The sequence below is a fragment of the Acipenser ruthenus genome, chromosome 3 (assembly GCF_902713425.1).
Source record: "Acipenser ruthenus chromosome 3, fAciRut3.2 maternal haplotype, whole genome shotgun sequence".
NCBI lineage: Eukaryota > Metazoa > Chordata > Actinopteri > Acipenseriformes > Acipenseridae > Acipenser > Acipenser ruthenus.
In genome coordinates, this window is record NC_081191.1 from 22,020,612 (window position 1) to 22,043,347 (window position 22,736).

The window sequence follows — 22,736 nt, forward strand, 5'->3', positions numbered from 1 at the left end:
ACCAGAAAATGAAAGATGATGTTTGTCATGGGGTAAACTGTGTGGGATGATATATAGAAAGTGTAATATTTAAGGATTTATCTTTGTTCACCTTCCTTAATTACTAGCACTGTACTGGGCTGTATTTTCAGCTGCTCTTTCTACTTCCATGGTGATTTTTATATATTAATTTACTACCCATATTACAGCATATAATATTATTGGAAAAATGTTTCACACTAATCACATGAATCCAGCCTCATAACCTCACTGATTTTCACTCTTGTTACAGCACGTCACAGCTGGAAAGCAGCACGTGTGCTTCAGGCAGTACAGCACTGTGCCTCAATGAGCTACACTCCAGTGCTGGGAGTTTGAAGTCCCCACAGGGAACACAAAACCCAAGTACATGTTGGCTTGCTTAGTTTTGGGTGGGAAAAACTAATTTATCAGGGCTAAAAATAAGGTATTGTAGTGGGTTCAGCAGGAGGAAGGTGGAAGAATGGAAGAAGCAGGCAGTCAGATTTGCTGCAGAAAGCCGTTAGAACAGCTGTGTTTATTTGTCTCGTCATGCTCTTTTAGAAAGCTCTTTATTGAAAGCTCTTTATTGAAATGGATTTAACACCAGGCATACCACGAACATACTGCCCTCACTCTGGCAGGACAGCGCTCTTTATAGTGCCATGCTCTGCCCACTCGGGATAGAGGACTGAAATCACACAAGAGGATAGGCTGACAGTAGACTTGAACAAACTAGCGGGTAAAACAAGACTGCACAGAGAGAGAGAGAGAGAGAGAGAGAGAGAGAGAGAGAGAGAGAGATGTGGACACGACAATCTTAAGCATACATGCTCTCACACAGACAGGCACAGACAGCACTCACACACACAGAACAGTGTAGCATAAAATCACAACCACATTTAAATAATTTCCCACCCCGTTCCCCAGTCCTGTCTCAATAAGGGACCTTGCGTGGCGGCTGCCCCAGCGCTACAGTATGTTGAAATTAAAATTAAAATGTAAAATTACACCTTTAAAATTATTGGTAAAATTAAAACATGAATACTTAGAAATATGAATTATCACCAACACCTTATTTCAATGAGCCACTGAAAGGGTTCAACCTCATTTGGACTGTTTCCATATTACTGCCTCCAACCCAAGAGAGCAAGTACTGTAGCTTCAAATTAAAATGTATTGGCTGATCTAGCACAGGTAATATACACGTAGGTCTGTGGTAGGTAACAAAAACAGAAGAGCAGCTCTTGAACTTATTGTCAAAACAACTTAACACAAACCAAATATATTCTTTGAGTCGTTGCGAAAATAACCACTTTTTAAGCTCCAACTATGATTGAACTTTAGATCAAATGGTCCCAAAAAACCCTAACCTGAATTCATCAAGGGGAATTCACGCTGATGGGAAATACTTTAGTAAACATGTAGGCAAACAAAACATTCCAATATACCCAAAACACGGAAGGGAATGCAGGAGTGGACATTATTGCCAGGATCAACAGCTTTATAAACAAAACAAGATTCAGTAGTTCTCCTTAAACAAAACCTCTCAAATAAGTAACTCTCAAATGCTTAGCACAACTCAGTTTAGCCTTTAACTTGCTCACAAGTTATCATGGCTGGTCGATTTTTGATAAAGAGTATACCAGCTTTAGAGGCAACTCCTGGTGGCCCAAGTTCTGAAATAGAACAATCTTAGTAGATGTGAATGTAAATACAAATACACATATTAAATTAGTGAAATGTATTATTCAACCAATTTAAATGAAGATTAATCTCAATTCTGGTGTTTGAATAATTCAACCATATTTGTATACACTTTATACCCTCAATAGACTATTATGCATGGTTAAATGTTTTATTTTCATATTTGCGTGATCTAAACAGTGCTGGTATTTATCCTTATCTTATATTACCATGATAACATTCTCACAAGTTCTTTTTTGTTTGTCAGATGTTATTTTAAGTTTGACTCATATTCAGTCAATTTTTCATGCACTTTAAATTGACTTCTTGTATTACAGGTAACAGGATCCCATCAGAGCTGCACATTCTCTGCGCATAGCAAAAATGTGGGGTCAGATGGTGACAAAACAGAAAGTGAATGGGTAAAGTAAATAAAAATACTATACTTCCACCAAACTCATAGTGATGCAGCAGGATAAATGAGCTTTATACGAGTCAAAGTCAAAATAATGTCTAGAAAAAAAAACATCAACAGCAAAGTTATTATGCTAATAAAATGATTGATGGAAGTACTTTGCACATTTAACTGGCTATAAAAAAAAAGCATGTTGTCAAATAGTAAAATAATTGGTATTGTTGTCACCATCCATCAATGTAGTGGAGCAAAGTGATACAAAATTGAAAATATACAATATATGACACATATAAGGAGTCATGCACAATTGGAACAATAACAATAACAATTATTTTCCCTATCAGCAAAAATAAACAAAACATGATTCCTTCATCTTTTTTTTGCAACATATGGAAAGAGAGCAATCAACTCTTATACATACTGTGTTTGCAGGCATGAAATGCACAGAACGAACATTACCCAAGTGGGTTGTTTAAACATGCAACTCTGCAGAGTGTTAATTTATCTTAAGAGATATTATGAATTAAATTGTTGGTTTACTCAAGAAAAAGCAATATGTAATCAGCTGCAGTGATGTCAAGTACCTATAAATTATGGCAATAAAGTAATTATGCCACATTGCAGAGGCACCAGACAATGGGCAGCATGATTATTTAAACATCGATGAAAAGGGGTTCTGTACAGCTGATGCCTGCTTCTGCAAGCTATTCAGTCAACATTCTTATTGAGAGATAGAGATATGTGGATATTTAAGTCAGTAAAATAGACCAAAAAATCAAAACAAAAAAAAAAAACAGCAATGACATTTGAGAGCATTTGCCCAGATAATAAACACATTAAAGAATGGAGTTTTAAAAAGAAAAGTGAAATATTATGTAGGACACGTCAGGGCAATGTTTTCTGGGTGTTCTGTACAGCTTCAAGGAACACGGTAAAGACTGTGGCAACATGTCCAAGCGCAGGTCTTTCCAGTAAACTGGTTGGACGGTGTTCATACCGTACCTGTATGTTATTGTTACACAAGCAAAAAAGATAGTGACTGATTTTCTTTTAAATTAAACAAATACAAACATATGACTGAACAGGTTTCTGAACACCTTGGGCACTGCTCACTGTGGCTGTGGTTTTCAGACCTATGTTCTTTTGGCCCCTGTGCAGTCTTTTGAAACCAGCACATGTGATATGATCGTAGTGTTATTAATCCCATTTTACTTTAACCTCTCCAGGTCTACCATTTTTTTTTTACATCTAGAAAAAATATATAATGAGGATGGTATGATTACATACATTAACATTCTAGAAAAAGAATGTTTCATTCTGGTTCCCAAAAGTAATTGTAAACAGTCATTGAACCAGAAGGCTCACATAACCACAAGTTCTGCTTTCATGCCTGGCCTAAAATAACATTTTACTGTAATGTTGAGGCATGCATTCAGTTGACCAGTACAGTACACAATGTGCTTAATACACAAATTTTTCCTCTTTTTAATACAGTAATTATTCTTAATATTGATCTACAATTACCTGAAGTGCATATTATTTACATCTCTATCAGCCAGTTAGCCTTGTTATCCTATTTTACATCTTATATACAACACTCTACATTTTCAAACCGTACTTGGACAGGTAGTAAAAAAACAAATCTGTAAAAACAGGCATTTTTGTAGTGCTGAAGCTTAGCACTGCGTAAGGCCTGGATTGTTGTGTTCAGACAAGGGAATGTAAATTCAGGATCTTGGACAAGTCTGTTTGCATCTTACTATAGCAAAAACAACAACAGAGCATCCTTTTCACAGTTTCAACCCCCTTCAGGTCCAAGGAAGATTATCGTGTGATCACTTTTACATTCTAGTGGTGTGGAGATCAGCGTGGGGCAGACAGCAAAGGTGATTGATTTAATTTTACTCATATTATCTTCATGTTCTAATACGTTATACTGTGTCTCCTTATGAAGGCTGCCCTTTATTCAGGACCTCAAGGACTAAAGACAACCTGCTCTATAAAAAGAGTTTTATATTCAACCCTTTCAACGCTAAGTAACTATAGTTTTGAAGAGGTTTATCCTGCAAGAGCTGTGTTGAATGAAAGTCTTTTTTGGAATGGGTTGCTACAATCCAATCTGGCTTATTAGTAACCTGAGTAATAATAGCGAATTCTGAGTGATAACTGGAATGTAGCCTTTCCTTTTCTTAAAACTGCTAATTCAATTCATGATGTTATTCGTCTGTGGAAATGCCTGGAATCCACAGTCGAATGGGGAACCAGCATCTTTCTGTGGATGAATTAATCATTTTTTCATTTTTTCAATGTAAATTTAGCATTCTCGTTAGGTGGAAGTTGACTACAGCTAGCCATGATGCAGCCAGAGAATAAATCTGAACATCTTACCTACCCTGAAGACCAGTTGGTCAATCCTGGGTCCAAACACTATAATGTGCTTAACTGTGAGTTTGTTTTGTGAAGGCTGACAGCATCTTCACAGAAAGGACATAAAATGCTGCTCTGTGACTAACAATTTCATATAATTAACCACTGCTGCCTACTTTCTAGGGCTTTCATCTAGTAGTGTGTGGAGTGCACCTAAGAAACAAAAAGTTTGTTCTCAAATGGCAAGTGTACGTGCAGTACTTTAAGTAACACACTGACTCAATGTTTTTTCTTGTTGCCCCTTAACCCAGTGATCTGTTTCATCTTTTTTACAAGAGCATTCTGGGGAGGATTCATCATGCTGTGGTAGACTAAACATTCTTTTATTTTTTTTACTGTAAAGGTTAACATGCAGCCCTGTTTTAGTTTCTCTGTTTAGATTATTAGGTTAGGCTAAACAAATACAACTTTCTGGTTGTCAATATGGGTAAAATACTTTATTTTATAGAGCAACAAACAAGGCATATGTTATACAGTAAAATGATGAAGTAAAAAGAATGTTAAACAGATAAGGACTGTTATAACAATCCTCGTACAGGCTGTAAACCCAAAATTAGAGCTATCAGTATCATGAAAAAACAGATCACCAAACCCAGTGTGTTCATACTAAGTTTTATTATAATATAATAAGCGGTTCTCTAAGTACAGACAGATGGACAGGTGCCTCCAGATACGACTTGCTACTTTTGATAAGAATTGGATAAGCAGTTCTCTGTCTAAAATGTGAAATATATATCTATAAAATGGCACCTACACTATATCCCCAGTCGCCATAGATTATAAGCCTGAACACTGAAAGGCATTCGCTAAAACAATTGTCTACTTCACTTTGTTTTTTATATTTTTATTTATCCACTATAATTTGTTAGAGAAAGGTTTAGATATTGTACAATCGATTAGATATTGTACAATTTTCATTATATATACACATTAAATCTTCGGTTTGTGTGTAACAAAACAACTATAATAATGTACAGGGCGGTTAGAAAGTAAGTTTACATCAACGCATGGTGTCCTAAAGCAAATCCATGCAGATATTTCTGTATGCAGGTTATTTCTTATTTGACTTCATTCTGCTTCTGAAAAGCCTTTTTTTTTATAGATATTTCTGGGTGATGTGTGGGGCGGTACAGCTATCGGGTGCTGACTGGCGCTTGTAACCTGTGGGTGTATGGTAACTGACAGTTAGCTGACTAATGGGTAGCATGTTACGCCTACAGTAGTTCAAAGTTTTTAAATCTCCCTAGACACCAGAATACTTTAATAATTAGAGTCAGTCTGACATTTTGATTGATTAAGGAGGCGCTGAACTGTGGAGGTATTTTTACACCCATTAAACTACTTGCGACATTATTTTAAATCACCTTTATTACAGACACCTGTCCTCTTTCCTTTTTTTTTAATACTGCCCCGCTACGCAAGGTGATGCACCATCCTTTAATATTTGTTAGCTATCATTTTTTCTTACAAAAGTAGCAATGCTAGACATTCACATTAATACATCTTTTTTTAAATGATCCTCTTTGAATGTTGGGGTGCTTGTTTTGGTTTAATTTGGCATGGAGATGTTACATAGTCATGATGGTTGGTCTTCATAATAAAGGTTAAAACAGAACATTTTAACCATCTGCACTGTTATTATGGTAGCTTATCATAGTTACACCATAGTAAATATGTAGCAAAAATCTGTAGTAATACCCTTATAAAGGTTTACCATGGTGTTTTGTGCACTTTCACCATGCATTTACCATAGTTTACCCTGGTTTGCTATGTTTTTTTTATTTAAATATGCTTTACCATATCTCTCTGTGCTTTACAATGCTTACCTATGCTTAACCATACTTTCACTGTGTTTAATTTCTTTTATAAATTTAGTTGTTGCCAATTATTTTTATTATTTTCTCCCAATTTAGAATGGCCAATTATTTTTATGCTCAGCTCACCGCTACCACCCCTGCGCTGACTCGGGAGGGCGAAGACGAACACACACTGTCCTCCGAAGCGTGTACCGTCAGCTGACCACTTTTTTTTCACACTGCGGACTCACCATGCAGCCACCCAAGAGCTAAACCGTCGGAGGACAATGCAGCTCTCGAGCAGCTTACAGGCAAGCCCACAGGCGCCTGGCCAGACTACAGCGGTCGCTGGTGCCCGGTGAGCCGAGGACACACTGGCCGACCTAACCCTCCCTCCCCCCGGGCGACGCTCGGCCAATTGTGCGACGCCCCCTGGGAGCTCCCGTCCACGGTCGGCTGTGGAATAGCCTGGACTCGAACTTGCGACGTCCAGGCTATAGAGCGCATCCTGCACTCCACGTGGAGCGCCTTTACTGGAAGCGTCACTTGGGAGCCCCCCAATACTTTCACTGTGTTTTAATACGCTGTTATGATTTTACTATGGGAAACTTTTATGAAGGTAATTACGTGATGTGATTCACAACGTGGTACTAACTAAGGTTTGATTAAGGTAATACTTTTCTCCCTTCACATACAGCAACACCAGTGTAAACTGTGGCAGTAAAAATACGCATAAAAATACAATTAATACTATTTAAAAATGTAAAATTGAAAACATTCCCTGGTTCCATGATTTTAAGGGATTTAACTACTCTTTCAAAAGCATCTAATTATAAGCAGCAAACTCTCTCTTCTCAAGTATCATCGTAGCTTCTGCACTTTTAAATTTTAACCAAATTACTTCAGCCTTCATGCCACACTGCACATTCTCTATTAACATGACCACTGAAGGGGTTTGAGGTGCTGTGCTGCCTTCTTTACTACAGGGGTGAAACAGGTGCACTTTTAACACAGACTGGAATCACAGTGAACTTTCCCCAACACTCATGGGTTTCAAGAAACGCTGCAGACAGTCAGCAGATTTCACAACCAGAAAACAGTATTGGAAAGTAAAAAGTGATTTACTGTAACATACCATCAGTATGCCTAAGTAAGCTTTGTAAGAAGCGTGTATACCAGTGTAAGACACACACACACACACACACACACACACATTATATATATATATATATATATACACACACACACACACATATCTAGAGAGAGAGAGTTTATATATTACATATATAAAGTGCTACTTTTAATTTGAATTACAGTATACTAGTAAACAAAGGGAAGCTTCCACTTTTTGGAAACATCTCTTCAGACTTCATTTTTGTTCCTTTTTCTTCCGTTTTAAAATGATGAAGCCACTTGCTTGTGGTCTTGCAGGAGAGGCAGTCAGGTGGTTCCCTGCCTCTGGAATGGGGGCACTACGCTGAACTCTCCAGCGAGGCTGTGAAGAGGAAACAGAGTGTGGTCTTAGCATACGCAAACCAAATTAACCAAAAAAAAATTTAACGTTACACACACATTACGTGCCTGGGATCATCTTTCTGAAAGAACAGCCTCTATAGAGAAATATGCAAAATGCACTCTGTGTGGGAATTCAAACAACTGAGAGTAATTTCGTTTTTTTTTTTTGTTTCCTCCCACACAAGAAATTATTTTAAGAAAGCTTAGATAATTTATTCATGTAAAAGCTACAACACATTATTTAAGATTATCAGCCTTACCTTAATTACTAAAATAATAAGCCTTTTGTACATTATCTTTTTGTTAATAGTTATGCAAAACCAACTATATAGCTCTGTAACAGGGGAGATCTGGACTGACTATCTGGCACATGCGTGGTACTGCAGGAAGAGGGCAGCAGTTTCGTAGGATCCGCCTGTCAGTCATGGCGATGACACGGAGAGGTGGGGAAGAGGGTGTGTGGGCTTTCCCTCTCTCTGAGTGACTAAGAGGCGGGCCTTGGGAGATTGCTCGGCCCACAAGAACTGCACTTGGTTGTGCATTCGGGTGGTCGTGATTGGGAATAAAACGAGAAGTTTAAAGTGCAGATTGTTTCTGTACAGCGCAGCGTGGAAACTGGATACGTTCCGAGCGACCAAAACAGGCAAGCACAGCAGAGGAAGACAGCCAGCCTTATATAAACCATTTATTAAAATCTCTGGTTACGTACCCAAGGGGGCGTGTGTAGTGATAGGGGAACCTTGGCCACCCTAGTGTATGGTGCACAGCTAAGCGTAGGACGGAGACCCGAGCTGACCGGCATAGCGGCAGTGGGGGCACTGCGTAAGCAGCACTTTTGTTTTGTAGTTTTATTACTGTGTTTTATTTTCCTTCTTCATTTCGCCTTTGGTTTTCATTATTATTTTTGAGCATCTGTGAGTGCGCCTGCTTGTACCTGTGTTGGTAACCTGTGGTCCTGATTACCGTTGCCGGTATACAGGTCACAGACAACAGCACCCTCTGCGGGCAAAAATAAATATAAAAGAAAATAAATAAAACCTGTGCGGTGTTTGCAAGTAAAATCTTCTGTCTCCCATGTCAGTGAATACCCCACCCTTCCACACGCTCATATAGATTTTATGATAATATTAACACCAGTGTAAAGAGAAATATATATAGATAGATATAGATATATTGCTGCCAAGGTATTTGCATTTAGCCGAGTCTAAACTACATATTTACCTATTTCCTTTGATACAGTGAATCCCATTTGGATTAATTTTGTACCCAAATAACAATTGACCACTGCCACAAGGCCAAGCCACATGCCTTAATAATAGTTAAATAACAAATAAAAATAGCATCACAGCCTGCGCCCTCAATGCTGGATCTCAAACTGCCTATCATGTCATTAAATTGTGGTGCCAAATTCCCAGAATATGATATTAATACCTGCGCATTTATTAGAAATGTAACAGGACTAATTAATGAAATCTCTTGAAGAAAAGGGCTCCTTTCCTGTGGGCATACTGAACTGTGTCACCACTGAACTAAGTGACCAGGGCTAGGTAGTACCTGGACTGGATTAGTCTTAAATTATGGACAGATAAGACTTTTATCAGACAAATCAGTCTGGTTCTGCTGTACACCTAAGGCGGGCGCTGTTGTGAATCCTATCGGGACTGAAGACTTTGTTGCAGCTGTTTGTTGATCCTACCGGGGAATGAAGACTTTGTTGCAGAGTTTCTGGATCCTATTGTGGATTAAAGACTTCATTGCTGACAGGAGAGCCTTTCATACTGGACACTTCAACAGATTGAGTTTCCAAACCAGCTGACCAAAAGTCTAAGCTTCAAGGTACCTTTGAGTATAATTCCAGTTGCATTTTTCTTTCATGGAACTAAATCAATTAATTGTAACACATTCACATAGAATTGAACAATTAATGATTTAGTTTGCTAAATTTAGTAACTATAAGTAATCTACCTCATATTGTTTTATGAAGAATTTATTTTAAAAGTAAACTTGCTATATCCTTAATCTATAAACCATTAGTAAGCTTATATATATTATAAGATTGTCTGCACCATTTCAGTTTAGGTTGTGTGTGTGTGTGTGTGTATTAGCAAGCTACTAGATATGTCACACTGTGCGTGCTGTGTGTGTGTGTGTGTGTGTGTGAGTGAGCAAGCTGTATCATATTTCACTGGCCTGCCAGCTGCTTTTCTGATTTCTGTTTATTTTTTGTGTACTTAATAAAATACTACTATTGATTAAACATTCCTTGTGTCTAGCCTGTGTATGTGTGTTCATAGTAAATCCTCGATCTTTGTAACACGTCAATTAAATATTATTAATAAGAGAACTAATCAACCTAGATAAACTCTAAATTATTAAATATAGAATTGTTCTCACATCTCGTCCCTAAGGGCTATAAATTAACATGGTTTGAGTTTTTAATTTTTTGTTGTTGTTTACAGCGATGTACATTAAGTGCCAATTGGATTGTCATGCAGGACTGATGCAGCCTAATTTGGACGCCTGAAAGCTCTTTGTATTGCAACTGAATTGGAGGGCTGAGCGTAAGTGTCAGTACAGGTTTATTTAACTTCGGATCCATGGAGATCACATCTTCAAATAAATCAGGTTTTGCTTGTGCAAGTATTTTACTTAATATAAATACATCAATAAATTAAAAAAAATAAATAAATAATGGGACTTACAGGCAAGATTCACAGCTGACTGACAGTTACAAAACAAACACAGACAGTTTTCTGTTACAGAAAATCCAGCTTCTTTAATTTTTCAAGAAAAGTCATAAATATTTATTTTAAATGTAAAATCTAATTTCGCTAGGGGGCCTCTGAAGGACTTGAGAAATTACACAATGAAATACAAGAACAATTATATTAATAACAATAATGATTGCATAATATATATTATATTAACACCACATATTTTGCACCCAGAAGTAGGAATTGTGCAAATAAAAGAGAGGACTTCATGCAAAGTCACGGATTGGTTTCTTGAGCTCCCTTCCTTAAATGCCAAAGGCTTAGCTTATTAAATTGCTATAACTCTGCTCTCCTAACTGCAATGAAAATGATTCAAACATACCATTTAAAATAACGATGCACTATAGCCTAGACTCCTGCAAGTAACTGCAAAGTATTTACAACCTAAATCAAAAAAGGGTCAAAGAAAAATAAAACATTCTAATAAGTGAACAGGACATACAGTAAAACATGTATAAAAGTCTAAGCCTTTAAAGTAGTGGGAGAAGGATGAAGTAGTATAAAGAGATCATGCAAAATAAATAAAACCATTGCCATTGGGTACAGAGTTGATTAAGCAATTGCCATATAGTTTTAGCGATGTGTTAATGGAAGTCTGTATTGTTAATGGGATCTGAAATCAGTGAGAAAATAATCTTCTCATGATGGCACTTGAAACAGTGAATTATTTATCCCGTACTGGAATTTCAGGAGGAAGGTCGTTTTGGACTGACTAGACTGGACCACCACAAGACAGTACGATAAACAGAAAACACTACTACGATACTACAAGCATCACTACAGCATATACAATAATGGCCTTTTCATCTTTTTTTTTTTTTTTTTTTACTGCATAACTAAATGCACAAATATTTTGGTGCGGGAGAATGACTAAGTGTCATGTAAGAAAAAAGACACTTTTAAATAAAATTATCATTGCACTGTAGCACTTGTCTACAAAGCATGTGTCTACTTGATCAGTTTACAGATTGTAGATTTCCTGAGAATTTATACCTTTTACTTCATAACATTATGGCAGCAGTGTGGAGTAGTGGTTAGGGCTCTGGACTCTTGACCGGAGGGTTGTGGGTTCAATCCCCAGTGGGGGACACTGCTGTTGTACCCTTGAGTAAGGTACTTTACCTAGATTGCTCCAGTAAAAACCCAACTGTATAAATGGGTAATTGTATGTAAAAATAATGTGATATCTGTATAATGTGAAATAATGTGATATCTTGTAACAATTGTAAGTCGCCCTGGATAAGGGCGTCTGCTAAGAAATAAATAATAATAATAATAATAATAATAATAATAATAACATTATCTCAGAAACTGCTTTGCCAGACTGGACTGGGGGGTGGGTAGTGTGTGAAAGAATGCCTGTAAATGTAACGTATTATACAATAAAACTAGGATATTACTTTCTACATTTTTTTTTTTTTTTAAATCACCAAGGTGCCATTGATACTACAGAACTACTATACTACTGAACAAATAAAATGACCTTCCAATAAACATCCCTATAAATAATATGGGCACATCATATGATGTGCTACATGTCAGAATACATGTGATGGTATTTATATTATGTGTAATACATTTTAAATGATCTTGGGTTTTGATCAAAGAAAAAACGTACATTAAATAGGGAGGGCATGTATTCATACTAACTATAAATCATATTTATCTATCCTTCAAGAAACATTTAATGGACTACAAGTTGCTAGGTATTGCTTTTGGTCATGTTTCACAGTGCACACCTCTATCACAATTAGATACACAGTGTAGTGGAACCATGAAGTCAGTTTCTATCAGAATTGTTTCTCGAGATTAAAGGCTTCAGACTTTTCATTGCATTAAATCTAATCACCAACAGTATTATCTTCAGTTGCACAAACAAGTAGGTAAAATGAGAAGATTAAGGACCAGTATCACATACAGTACCTCTACTTTACATAAATCAGTAATCTAAAATTAGTGGAATATTTAAAAAACATTTTCCAAGCAAGAACCGCCCCACAACACTGGCAGTGTCTGTTGCAATCTTTAAGGCCTCCCAGCAAATTGTTTTCTGTTAATAACAAAGCACTTTGGATCAGAAATAAGAAACTTATTGAATGTATGAAGACAACTGACAAAATACAATCCACATATCCGAATGCATAAACTTTTTGATTCCCATAGTTGTTCCTTAGCAACAGCTTTAAAAAAAAAAAAACATACACCATTTATGCGATTGGTACGCTGACAGGATGCCATTGTAGTTCCCTAGCCATGCTGTGAACGCCCCAGCTGAATAGGCTATTTTGAGATCACCTCAGAAACTCAGCACTGCTTGTTAGGGCACGAAGTGTCTTTGGATAGGAGGGGCAAATTAGGTGCCTGGACCAAGGCAGCAAGGAAGCTCGAGGAGGATAAGGAAGACCATTTCCTGCTTGGGCTCCTTTTGCGGGTGTGTTGTCCGCTCTCCCTTGGCGCAGAGCCATGGGGTGAGGACACAGCCACCTCTCTAAGAGAGGGTGATGGGGGGAGAGTGCTGTGCAGGAGTGAGGGACACAGAACGTTCCTTAGAGCTGTGGGATAACCTTCACAAGTTTCACAAAATTCACAGAAGCTGTGATTAACCAGTGCCTCCTGGGCATGCTCTGGCCCCAGGCAGGAAGAGCATCTGCTGTGCTTGTCCTCCACAGGCAGACTGGCCTTACATGTTTCACAGGGATAGAACCTGGCATGATGCAAGGAGCAAGCAATGCACTGTACAGTACAGGGTTGTACAGCTGTTGCCTCAATCTATTTATATATATCGACCAGGCGGGTCAAGACCCGAGTGGGACCTGTTCGGTACCAAACTGGTGACCTTGACATCAGTCGGTAGTGGGCTGGAACCGGGTTGGTACGAGGACGTTTTGGTACCGGTTGGGTGACTTTAGTACAGGGTCAGTAGAGGTACGGCACGGGGTTGGAACCGGGCCAGTAACAGTTTGGTGTCTTTAGCACCGGGTCGGTACAGGTCCACCGGTTCGCAGTCACCGCGGGTGGCAACGTACAGGGACCGCTGGCAAAACCACTCAGTCAGTACCAACACAAGACTGAGGGAAGCCTGCTTGTTATAATGGACTAACAGCCTTCGCAATGGTGATGCAAAAAGCTGTCACCAAAATGGCATCACGATACTGGGGTTGAAATTGCAAGCAAAAACAATCAAAGCGAGTATCTCAGTCCTGCCCAGCAGTTGCTCCTGCTGCTCGTGAGCTGTGCACCACATTGCAGACAGGCCTGCGCATGGTATCTATAAAAACAGAAAAAACACAATGAGAAAAGACTCAACAAAAAACAGCAATTAAACAATTATATAAATATAAAACGCCTCGTATAGTGCTGAAAAGCAAAAAGGCTGCTGCGGGGTGTAACTAGCAGCAAGCTGTAGTGCACACAATACACGTAATAGAAAATTATTACAGCGATTTGTTTAAATATCACACATCGTTTGTGTAAAACACAAAAAATGCGAAATATATACAGACAGAAGAAAAACGTACTTATATGAACAAGGCTCTTCGATCAGATCAGTCTTGAAAGGAAACATGGCACAGAGATCTGTGAGTGCAGTCCTTTTGATACCTCGGGGGTAAAGTCCTGCCTGCGTCACAGGCTCGGTGAGCAGCTTTGGTATAAAATTTCAAGGATTTAGGTTTTTAGGAAGTAAATACCCATTTGATAATGGTTACATTTCACACTTGAAAGGGAACTGTTTTTGGGCTTTTATATCTGATCGCTCTGCCTGCCTTTAATGTTGTAATTAGCATCATTAAACCATCTCAGTTTCTTAATTTAATCATGGAAAAATGATAATGACAAAACAAGCTGAAATATTTTTCTACCTCTACATTCCTAAGACCACAGTGATGATCACTTTAGCCTCGCTGCTTGGAGGTTGTGGTTACAACACTAAACCTCCTATTTCACAAACAATGACATCCCTTGCTAAACAGAGACATGACATAAGTAAATAGACACAATTTAAGCATACAGTATGTCAAGCTGCACACTGCTTGACTCAACATGAAACAACCATTTATACACCCAATAGTATTGGACTATTCAGAGTGTCTCGGGACCCAGCTGTGGTGAGAAGGCCCTACATGTTTAAGGCATATTTATGTATATAGTAAATTACAGTGTCTATCGGGGCAAGCCCCCAAACCCCTACCTAAAATGACCCAATAATATTTACAACCTGGGTCCTCTAAACTATTGTATAGAATTGCTAAAAAGTGCACAAACTGGGTCCACTAAACCGCAGCTTCCACTATACCCGCGGTTTAGAATTGGAATATTAATAAGATGAGTTCGCTAAACTGTGGACTACCAACGGAATTTATTATTCCTTGTTATTAGGCTGAAATGTACTTCTTTCTAATCAGAATTATTAGTTTGCTTCACCTTGTAAAAAAGTTGCTAATAAGCCTTGGTTGTTTCGAAGCCATTCGAACATGTTTAACCAACGCGGCTATGGTGGTATGAACTGATCCATATGGTGTCGCTGTAGTTTGCAATGACAGTACAAGATTTTGAAGAGCACAGAGGCTATAGATATCAATGGGACTTGGGAAATCTATATATATACTTGGATATATATCTCCAAGTAAAACACTTTTATCATTGGGTACAATATGCATGGGCATTACGTTCAATAGCATTTTATTACAACTGGTCAGCAAACTTGGAATCACAATGTGATGGCATTGAAAACACGATAACAAATTTAACCACGACATATATATGGTACAGATCTACCACAACCCTCATTCCCATTACGTTGAATAACTTCTTGGAAAATCATAAATAAGTAGGTCACATATATTCAAATTCAATGCAAGAACTTTTGGAAATGAATATCCTTACCAGGTTTTATCACAATTGGAAGACTGGTTCTACATCTAATTATGTGGGTCATAAAGCATTTCCAAGTGCCTCTGCTAAATCCCTTACAATGGAATACAAACCTCATGGAGAATAATAACATGCACAGATTGTGTACAACCTGATCACTTCAATTTTCAACCTCCCTTTCATTTGAAAGCATATGATTCAATCAGAGGTTATTGTTCAAACGCGGCAAAGATTTAGTTCCATTCAGATGCCTCCTCTCACTAGCTCAAAATCCTGAGAGAAAAAGGCTTCATGGGCCAGGATCTATTCTTCAACAGCAGGCAAACATAAGATCAGGAGCTGACAGAAACACTTGCATTTTAATTTAAATAGGCAAAAGAAACCAACTTTACAATACTAATGTACAGAATTAGTCAAGTCTCAATCGTCATTAGCAATATTTTTTTTCTGTAATGAAACTACAATTCTGAGAAACAATTTAGGACTACATTAAATGTAATTGTTTATTTCTGGTTTGATCACTTCATTGTGCAAATTATGTTTTGAAGTAAGTTTTGAGAACCTAGCTCTTTCCTTTTTTAAAGCAATTTGGATGTTCATTATTTTGTCTGACAGGTATTTGATAGAAGTAAAAAGAGCACAATTTTAAAAATCTCTTAATTTTTAAAAAGGCACTTTTTCTATTCGAAAAGTGGTTACAACACCATCAAAAGCATACAAGAATGTGGAAGTCGAGACCTTTCTATAAAACGATAATCTCTGAAATTATTGCAGCACATAAATCAGATGCGGGAGGATTAATGTTCTGCTCTTATTAATCAATTAAGCAGATATAAATTCCCTTGGGCAATATTCCAAAGACCAGAGGAATGTCTTGAACCCAGAATTTCATCTTGCTTAATGAAAAGGTTTAAGGGACCCTTCACTATAATTGCAAGATATTTCTCAAGCTAATGCTTTAATAGAGTAAAAAAAAATATCTTAAATGCTGTGCAATTTGTTGTGTTTGTCTCAAATTTTTGTTCACAAAATAATCTATTATGATCGCCATGGCTCCCCCCCCCCATATATATATATATATATATATATATATATATATATAAAAATAAATAAATAAATAAATAAATAAATAAATAAATACCAGATTTATCAGAACTAATGTTGTCAACTGCCTGATCAGTCTGCATTATTTCACGGTGGCTGTTACTGGAATCACAGGAGACATAGCAGTTGCTTCTTGTAGGAAGCATTTGAAACATGCATACCAAATAACCCTTTTAGTCTTTCCACTTTACCTGGCGCAACTTTCAGAATTGTTGGAAAAGTACAAGTTATAACGGTTGAATAGCATACAACAGCTTTGAAGTTGCCAAATAGTTTTTTTTTTTTTTTTTTTAAAAAGGGTAAAACACAATTTTCCTATTCATCATGGAACATGCTATGTCTGCCAACTGATATCTGGCAGCTGAAGTAAGCAATTACTAGGAATTCAAAGCATGCATATACCTGTTTTTCATTTGAATCACAGTATTTGCATTGTGTTCTACTCTTCTTTGTGCTTACGAAACTGAGATTTTGGCACAAAAAAAGAAACATGTAAAACACAGTACATGCTTGTCTTGTCTATTCTATCACATATTTTACATGCTGTCATGTATTAAGTTGTCTTCAACTAAGTCCTAGTTAATCTACATATAAACAACCATACATTCATATATATATATATATATATATATATATATATATATATATATATATGGTTATAACTTAAAATTGTAGTTGATCAGTAGTAATATAAATCCCCTGCCATGTATAAACTATCATGTATAAACCAAATTTCAATTGGATAAATGGTTTTCTATATATATTTAAAACTGTGTGAAAGACGAACATTTATTCACTATATCAAGTCATGAGGGGAAATGCGTCCTTTAAAGAAAGAGGTTGAGATTAGTATTGTGAAAGAAACATAAATTTATAGTAAAAGAGTAAATGTTCCTATTAAACGCCTACACTAATGTTTTTTTTTTAAATTTCAAACCCTAGATTACCAAGCAACAAACCCATCACTTTGAACATGATGAGAAATCTAATTGACTGACACAACAGTTGTTTCATGGATTAACATATCCACCCACTTGTACGCATTACTTTTCTTTTCATTTAAATCATCTTGTTTACCGTAAAAAAGCTGTTTGTCTATGGGTAAATGTTTGTTTTTTAAAACTCCTTCAACCTAAATTTAAAATGTCATCAAATACCCACCTTTTCTTTGATATTCTATCATGAGTCACACAGAAACTGAAAATGTTATATTGTTGAACTTTTACGCAACAAGAACAGAATTACAGTAAATCTTCCTAATGGAACATAAATGACCACAAACCAGACTTTCAACGGAAACCAGACCAATTGCCTTGTGGTTGCCACAGTTGTTTAAAGGTCAGGAGACTGTAAGAAGCTGAAATCTTAAAGCGGTTTATTCAGCCTCAATGTAATCCAAAATGAATACTCTGTTTCAAATGTTATGGAAAATTGATTTTGTAAATGACAGTCAGTTTGAGTGCCTTTTGTTGATCAAGAGCAGTGTAAATCGATTTAAACTTATCAGTCGGTTAAATTACTGCTGCAATTATTGCATTGTCTTTGTTTAGTTTCTGGAAACCACTGTTGAAAATTCCAGCATTGACCAAAACTGGTTTATCCTGATCAGATGTGGTAGTGTGCAGGTTTTCAATGTATCATGTTGGTCTTAATGCTGTTGGAAGAGCTGGTTAATCTTGTTCAAGAAAAAATAAAAAATAAAAGTCAGTTTTAAAATGTTCCATAGAAAGTTATGCCTAATTTCTGTGTACCTTTTTAAATGCCTGCTGAGGAGATATGTGTTCCAATTCCCAACTCTTGCAGGTCACCCGTTTACCAATAGGAATTTCGGCAAGGAATTTACAAGGCCAAGTTATACTGACCTTCTTTTAAATTACATGATCATACAGATCGTATATTCAGTCGTTGTCATCACAGCCACAACACATGGCAATTAAAGTTTGGATGCAAATAGAGAAATTGACCAAGAAATATTTGTCTTCTCTTGGAAATTATAGTGTGGGACGACTGACCATTTAATATGGAAAATATGAAGACACAGGAACTCCCTTGAAATCGCTATCTGTCAGATCTATATGTATTTTTTTATATTTAAAGACTTTTCTGATATTATTTGTTGAAACACCAAAAAGACATCATTAAGTTAAGATGTTTTAGGAAACAACCTATGATTTCAAAGTGTGACCAAATTACCATATATCAATGCCATATTCATATGTTCATTTATCCAGTGCCAATATTTCCATTACCAAATTCATACCTTAATAGACCTTTACAACTCCAATCTTATCATAAAACACACACCAATGCCAACGCATGAGTTTGTTAGGGAAAGAGAGCTTGTTAATTGAGTGCAAATAACTCTAAATTATTGGAGCAATCTAGTAATCAGTCACACAGTAGTCATATTTTAGAACAGCTCTTCAAAACACAATTCTCTTTTTTAAACAAATGTCAACCAGAAAGCCACCTACTTTATACAATGTACATATTAAGTAATTCATAGCATACATTTTCTATGGAACCTTTTCAGAAACCCCTTACAAATACCAAATGGTTTATGTATTACAGGTACTTTTATCTCCAATAAAAGGGTAACTTTTGTGGTTCACTATCAGTAGTGTTACCATTTCAGCGATTCTTTTCTATTTCGCTGCTGACAGATTTTCTTGTTTCATATTGTGTTAATAGATTTTGCTGGTAATTGCAGTTGGCACAACAGGAATATCTATATACCCCTGCCAGGCTGGGACGCCTCAGTCTAGACAAGGAGTTTATGTTTACTGTATGAATGTCTGATTGTATTTCTTTATCTATTCCATTTGTGCACTCATTCCATTGCATCAAAGATAAACGATCGTCAGTGCCACAGGAATTCCACACTGGATAAACCACAGATTTTAAAACGACTCCCACCTCCAGTGTTGTTTTTTTTTTTTTTTTTTAATTTAGTCGTCGCCAATTATTTTTACCCCAGTTTTTCACCCAAATTTAGCATGCCCAATTATTATCTGTATCCCCGGCTCACCGCTCGAAACCCCCCCGCCGACTCGGGAAACGGAGGCTGGAACACGCGTCCTCCGAAACGTGCTCCTTCCAAGCCGTCATTTTTCGCACTGCAGATCCACAGCAATGCCACCAGACCTATAGTGCTGGAGGACAACACAGATCTGGCGGCTCCGCTGCAGAGCCACAGGCGCCCTATCGGCCACAGGGGTCGCTGATGCGCGGTGAGCCGTGGATTCCCCTGCCGACCTAAGCCCTCCCTACCCGGGCAGCGCTCAGCCAATTGTGCGCCGCCCCCTAGGAACTCTCGGTCACGGTCAGCTGTGACATAGCCTGGACTCGAACCTGCGATCTCCAGACTATAGGGCACATCCTGCGAGGAGCGCCTTTACTGGATGCGCCACTCGGCAGCCCCTACCTCCAGTGTTGTTTAATGCATCTGGATATTTAGAGGAACCTCAAAAGGCCACATCAATCACAAAATTGGAATTCAATGACATAACCATAATGTACATTTTAAAATTGTGTGAGTTATAACAAGAAACACAAGTAATACCTGAAGTGGTTCATATAAGCACTAAACGATGTGGCTACATTTTTCTCTAGTTACTGTATGTAAGCTTAACAGTTTTATTATGAAACCCCCTGTGAAGTGGATATAAAGGCTGTTGTGTGGTTATTTACTGTATGTCACCTGTTACATATTTCCATATATCCATATTATACTTGGCATGAACATTTAGCATAATTTATTGAGAAGATCAGATTCTGAGTACCGGTATACACAGGGGTCTGTCCCTACATCCGTCCATCTTTATGTCACATAAAGGTTGCCACCTCTTCCACAGACCAGACCCGGACATATTCCTGTAAGCCTAGGTCTATCAAAACTTAAGTATACTGTAATACAGTTTAACACAATACCACCAGATCTCGGTACAAATCAATAATCATGCAGTATGCACAGTATTATACAGTTTATTTCTCGCAATCAAACTTGCAAGACAGAAAAATAGAATCATAGTACATTAATGGCTAATCTTACCTGAGACAAGTAGCTGTGGTGATGAGTAACGCTGTGGTAAGTCAATGCAATTTCTGAAGTGACGATGTGTGGCGGGGTATCCTGCCCCTGTGTGTATTATGTATTATTTTGTAGTATTATTATTTAAATGTACTGTTTATTTTAAAACACGCTGTTTTATTGTTATTATTGTTTGACAGCCTGGATGTGTAACATGCCACATCCAGATAAAATTGTGAGAATGCGTAGTCAACAGCGAGTGCCTAGTGATAAACTGGCTGTTGACCACGCATATGATAAAACCAGTACCAAATGTGATAGGGATAAACTAGATAATTGATAGCCAGTTAATCCCTCAGCCACAAATATAAAAACCTGCAGCTTTGGCTGAACTTGGTTGGTTGTTTAGAGGCGGAACGCGAGTAGAAACCAGTTTCACAGAAACTAGAAACCAGCACGATACTTGTTGTATTTAGTGTTTGTTCAGTGTGTGTTTTTGACCAAAGTGCCGTTTTGTTTTGTAAAAGTTGTTTTTATTTGTACAACCTTTTTATTTCTAATTAAAACATGCGCAACAGCGCTTTCTGACTGTCTGTGTCCAATCTCTTCCGGGTCTGACATCACCACGAAGCTATCCACGACACAATGCTTTCTACCTGTTTTTATTTTCACAAATAATTTTTCCAGACAGTCACTGGAAAGCCTGAGCCTGAAAAGTCAGTTTCCAACGGTCAGAATTATTTTACAGCCGCTGTGTCATGGCAAATCCCCCCCCCTCCCACAATAAATATTAACAAACCTTAATATACGTTAAAAACATGTACTCAAATTTGGTACAGGTTTTTCAATGTTAAAAATAACTGAGCTACAGCTAAATATGTAAAGCATATTATACATACACATATATGTTTTAATTACCATTATATATCATAATTAAACCATATTATGTATTCACTGTAAAGGGTATGTAGCACCCCCCCCCCCCCCCCCCCATGTAGGGCTAGAAAAGAAAGCACTTCTAACTATGCCACTGCCTGGTTATTATATAGAGGCAGGAGAGTTACAATTAAGGCAGAGAGGCCAGTTGCGCAGAACAAGGGCTTTATTACAAAGGTTTTCGTTATAAATAATCACAGAAAGTCAAGATCTTCTTTAAAATAACTAACAGGAGTTTCTATCTATGCTCTTCAAGCATCACCGGGAACGTACACTCCTTCTGGAAAGTCCCAATCAGGAAAGAACTTATAACAAAACAAAAACAAAAGAAAAGCAAGCTGTGTAATATAAATCAACCAAAATTCATGTGACACATATACTATACACATATATACAAATAACGTAATGTAGTTTACAAAATATAAAAGCGCACACATGAATAAAACTGTGAAATCTAGTTTACACCCGATTGGTACTACAGTCAAGGGGAAATGCTCTGGTTTAGTGTTAGAAAGTGGTACGTCGTCAGAAAGCGGTACGATCTATTGTCAAACAGAGGTACATTTACCATTTGTTATACATTATTTTTTTGCTAACTTAAAATGGAAACAGACAATCAATTTCTCTAAAAAGAAAAAAAAAAATTCACGACTGACAGGGAACCGGGTCGCTGGTTCCTGTGCAAGTGTGTGCCTGTGGAAAATCAGCTGCGATGCGCAGTTGGAGACGCATTGCTAAGCAACCAGCTGAGTGGCAGGCTCGCCCTGAGCTAAGATGATCGGGAGGTCTGGATTGGCTGGGGGGCGTGCCTGGGGATGCTGCGCAGAGTTCAAAAGGCGGCTGTGCTACAGCTCAGGGCTGCTGCAAGATCATTTCTGTACAGACGGGCGCTGAGAGTGTTTGTTTACATCCAGGAGGGAAGCGTCCGCGCTGCGGGAACGACTACTACTACGGAGCCCTTTAACTGAAAGACGGGGGGCATGTGAAGGCGATTGCCCAGCCAGGACCGTCGGAATGGCCCGGAGTCACTGGGAGGCCAGGACTTCAGAAGCAACAGAAAAGAAGTAGGTCAGCTTAGGGGACGTGGATCCCAAACCAGTAGAGAGAGGGTTACCGTAGAGTAGTAAGGTTCCTGGAGCGGGGCGTTCCTTTTAGTGGGACTAGCGCTCGTCATTTTGTGTGGC

The 22,736-nt window shown here is 37.8% G+C and overlaps 1 protein-coding gene across 2 annotated transcripts in view; it reads right to left on the reverse strand.

The window, feature by feature from the left end:
- Positions 1-5,121: 5,121 nt before the first annotated feature.
- The window catches only part of LOC117395008 (sterile alpha motif domain-containing protein 12-like), an 88,057-nt gene continuing 70,442 nt past the window's right edge, over positions 5,122-22,736 (reverse strand). For both annotated transcript variants that reach the window (XM_033993835.3, XM_033993836.3), the window contains one exon: positions 5,122-7,816. In XM_033993835.3, coding sequence (XP_033849726.1) covers positions 7,794-7,816 — 23 coding nt within the window. In that variant the 3' untranslated portion in view covers positions 5,122-7,793. The remainder of the gene's footprint in view (positions 7,817-22,736) is intronic.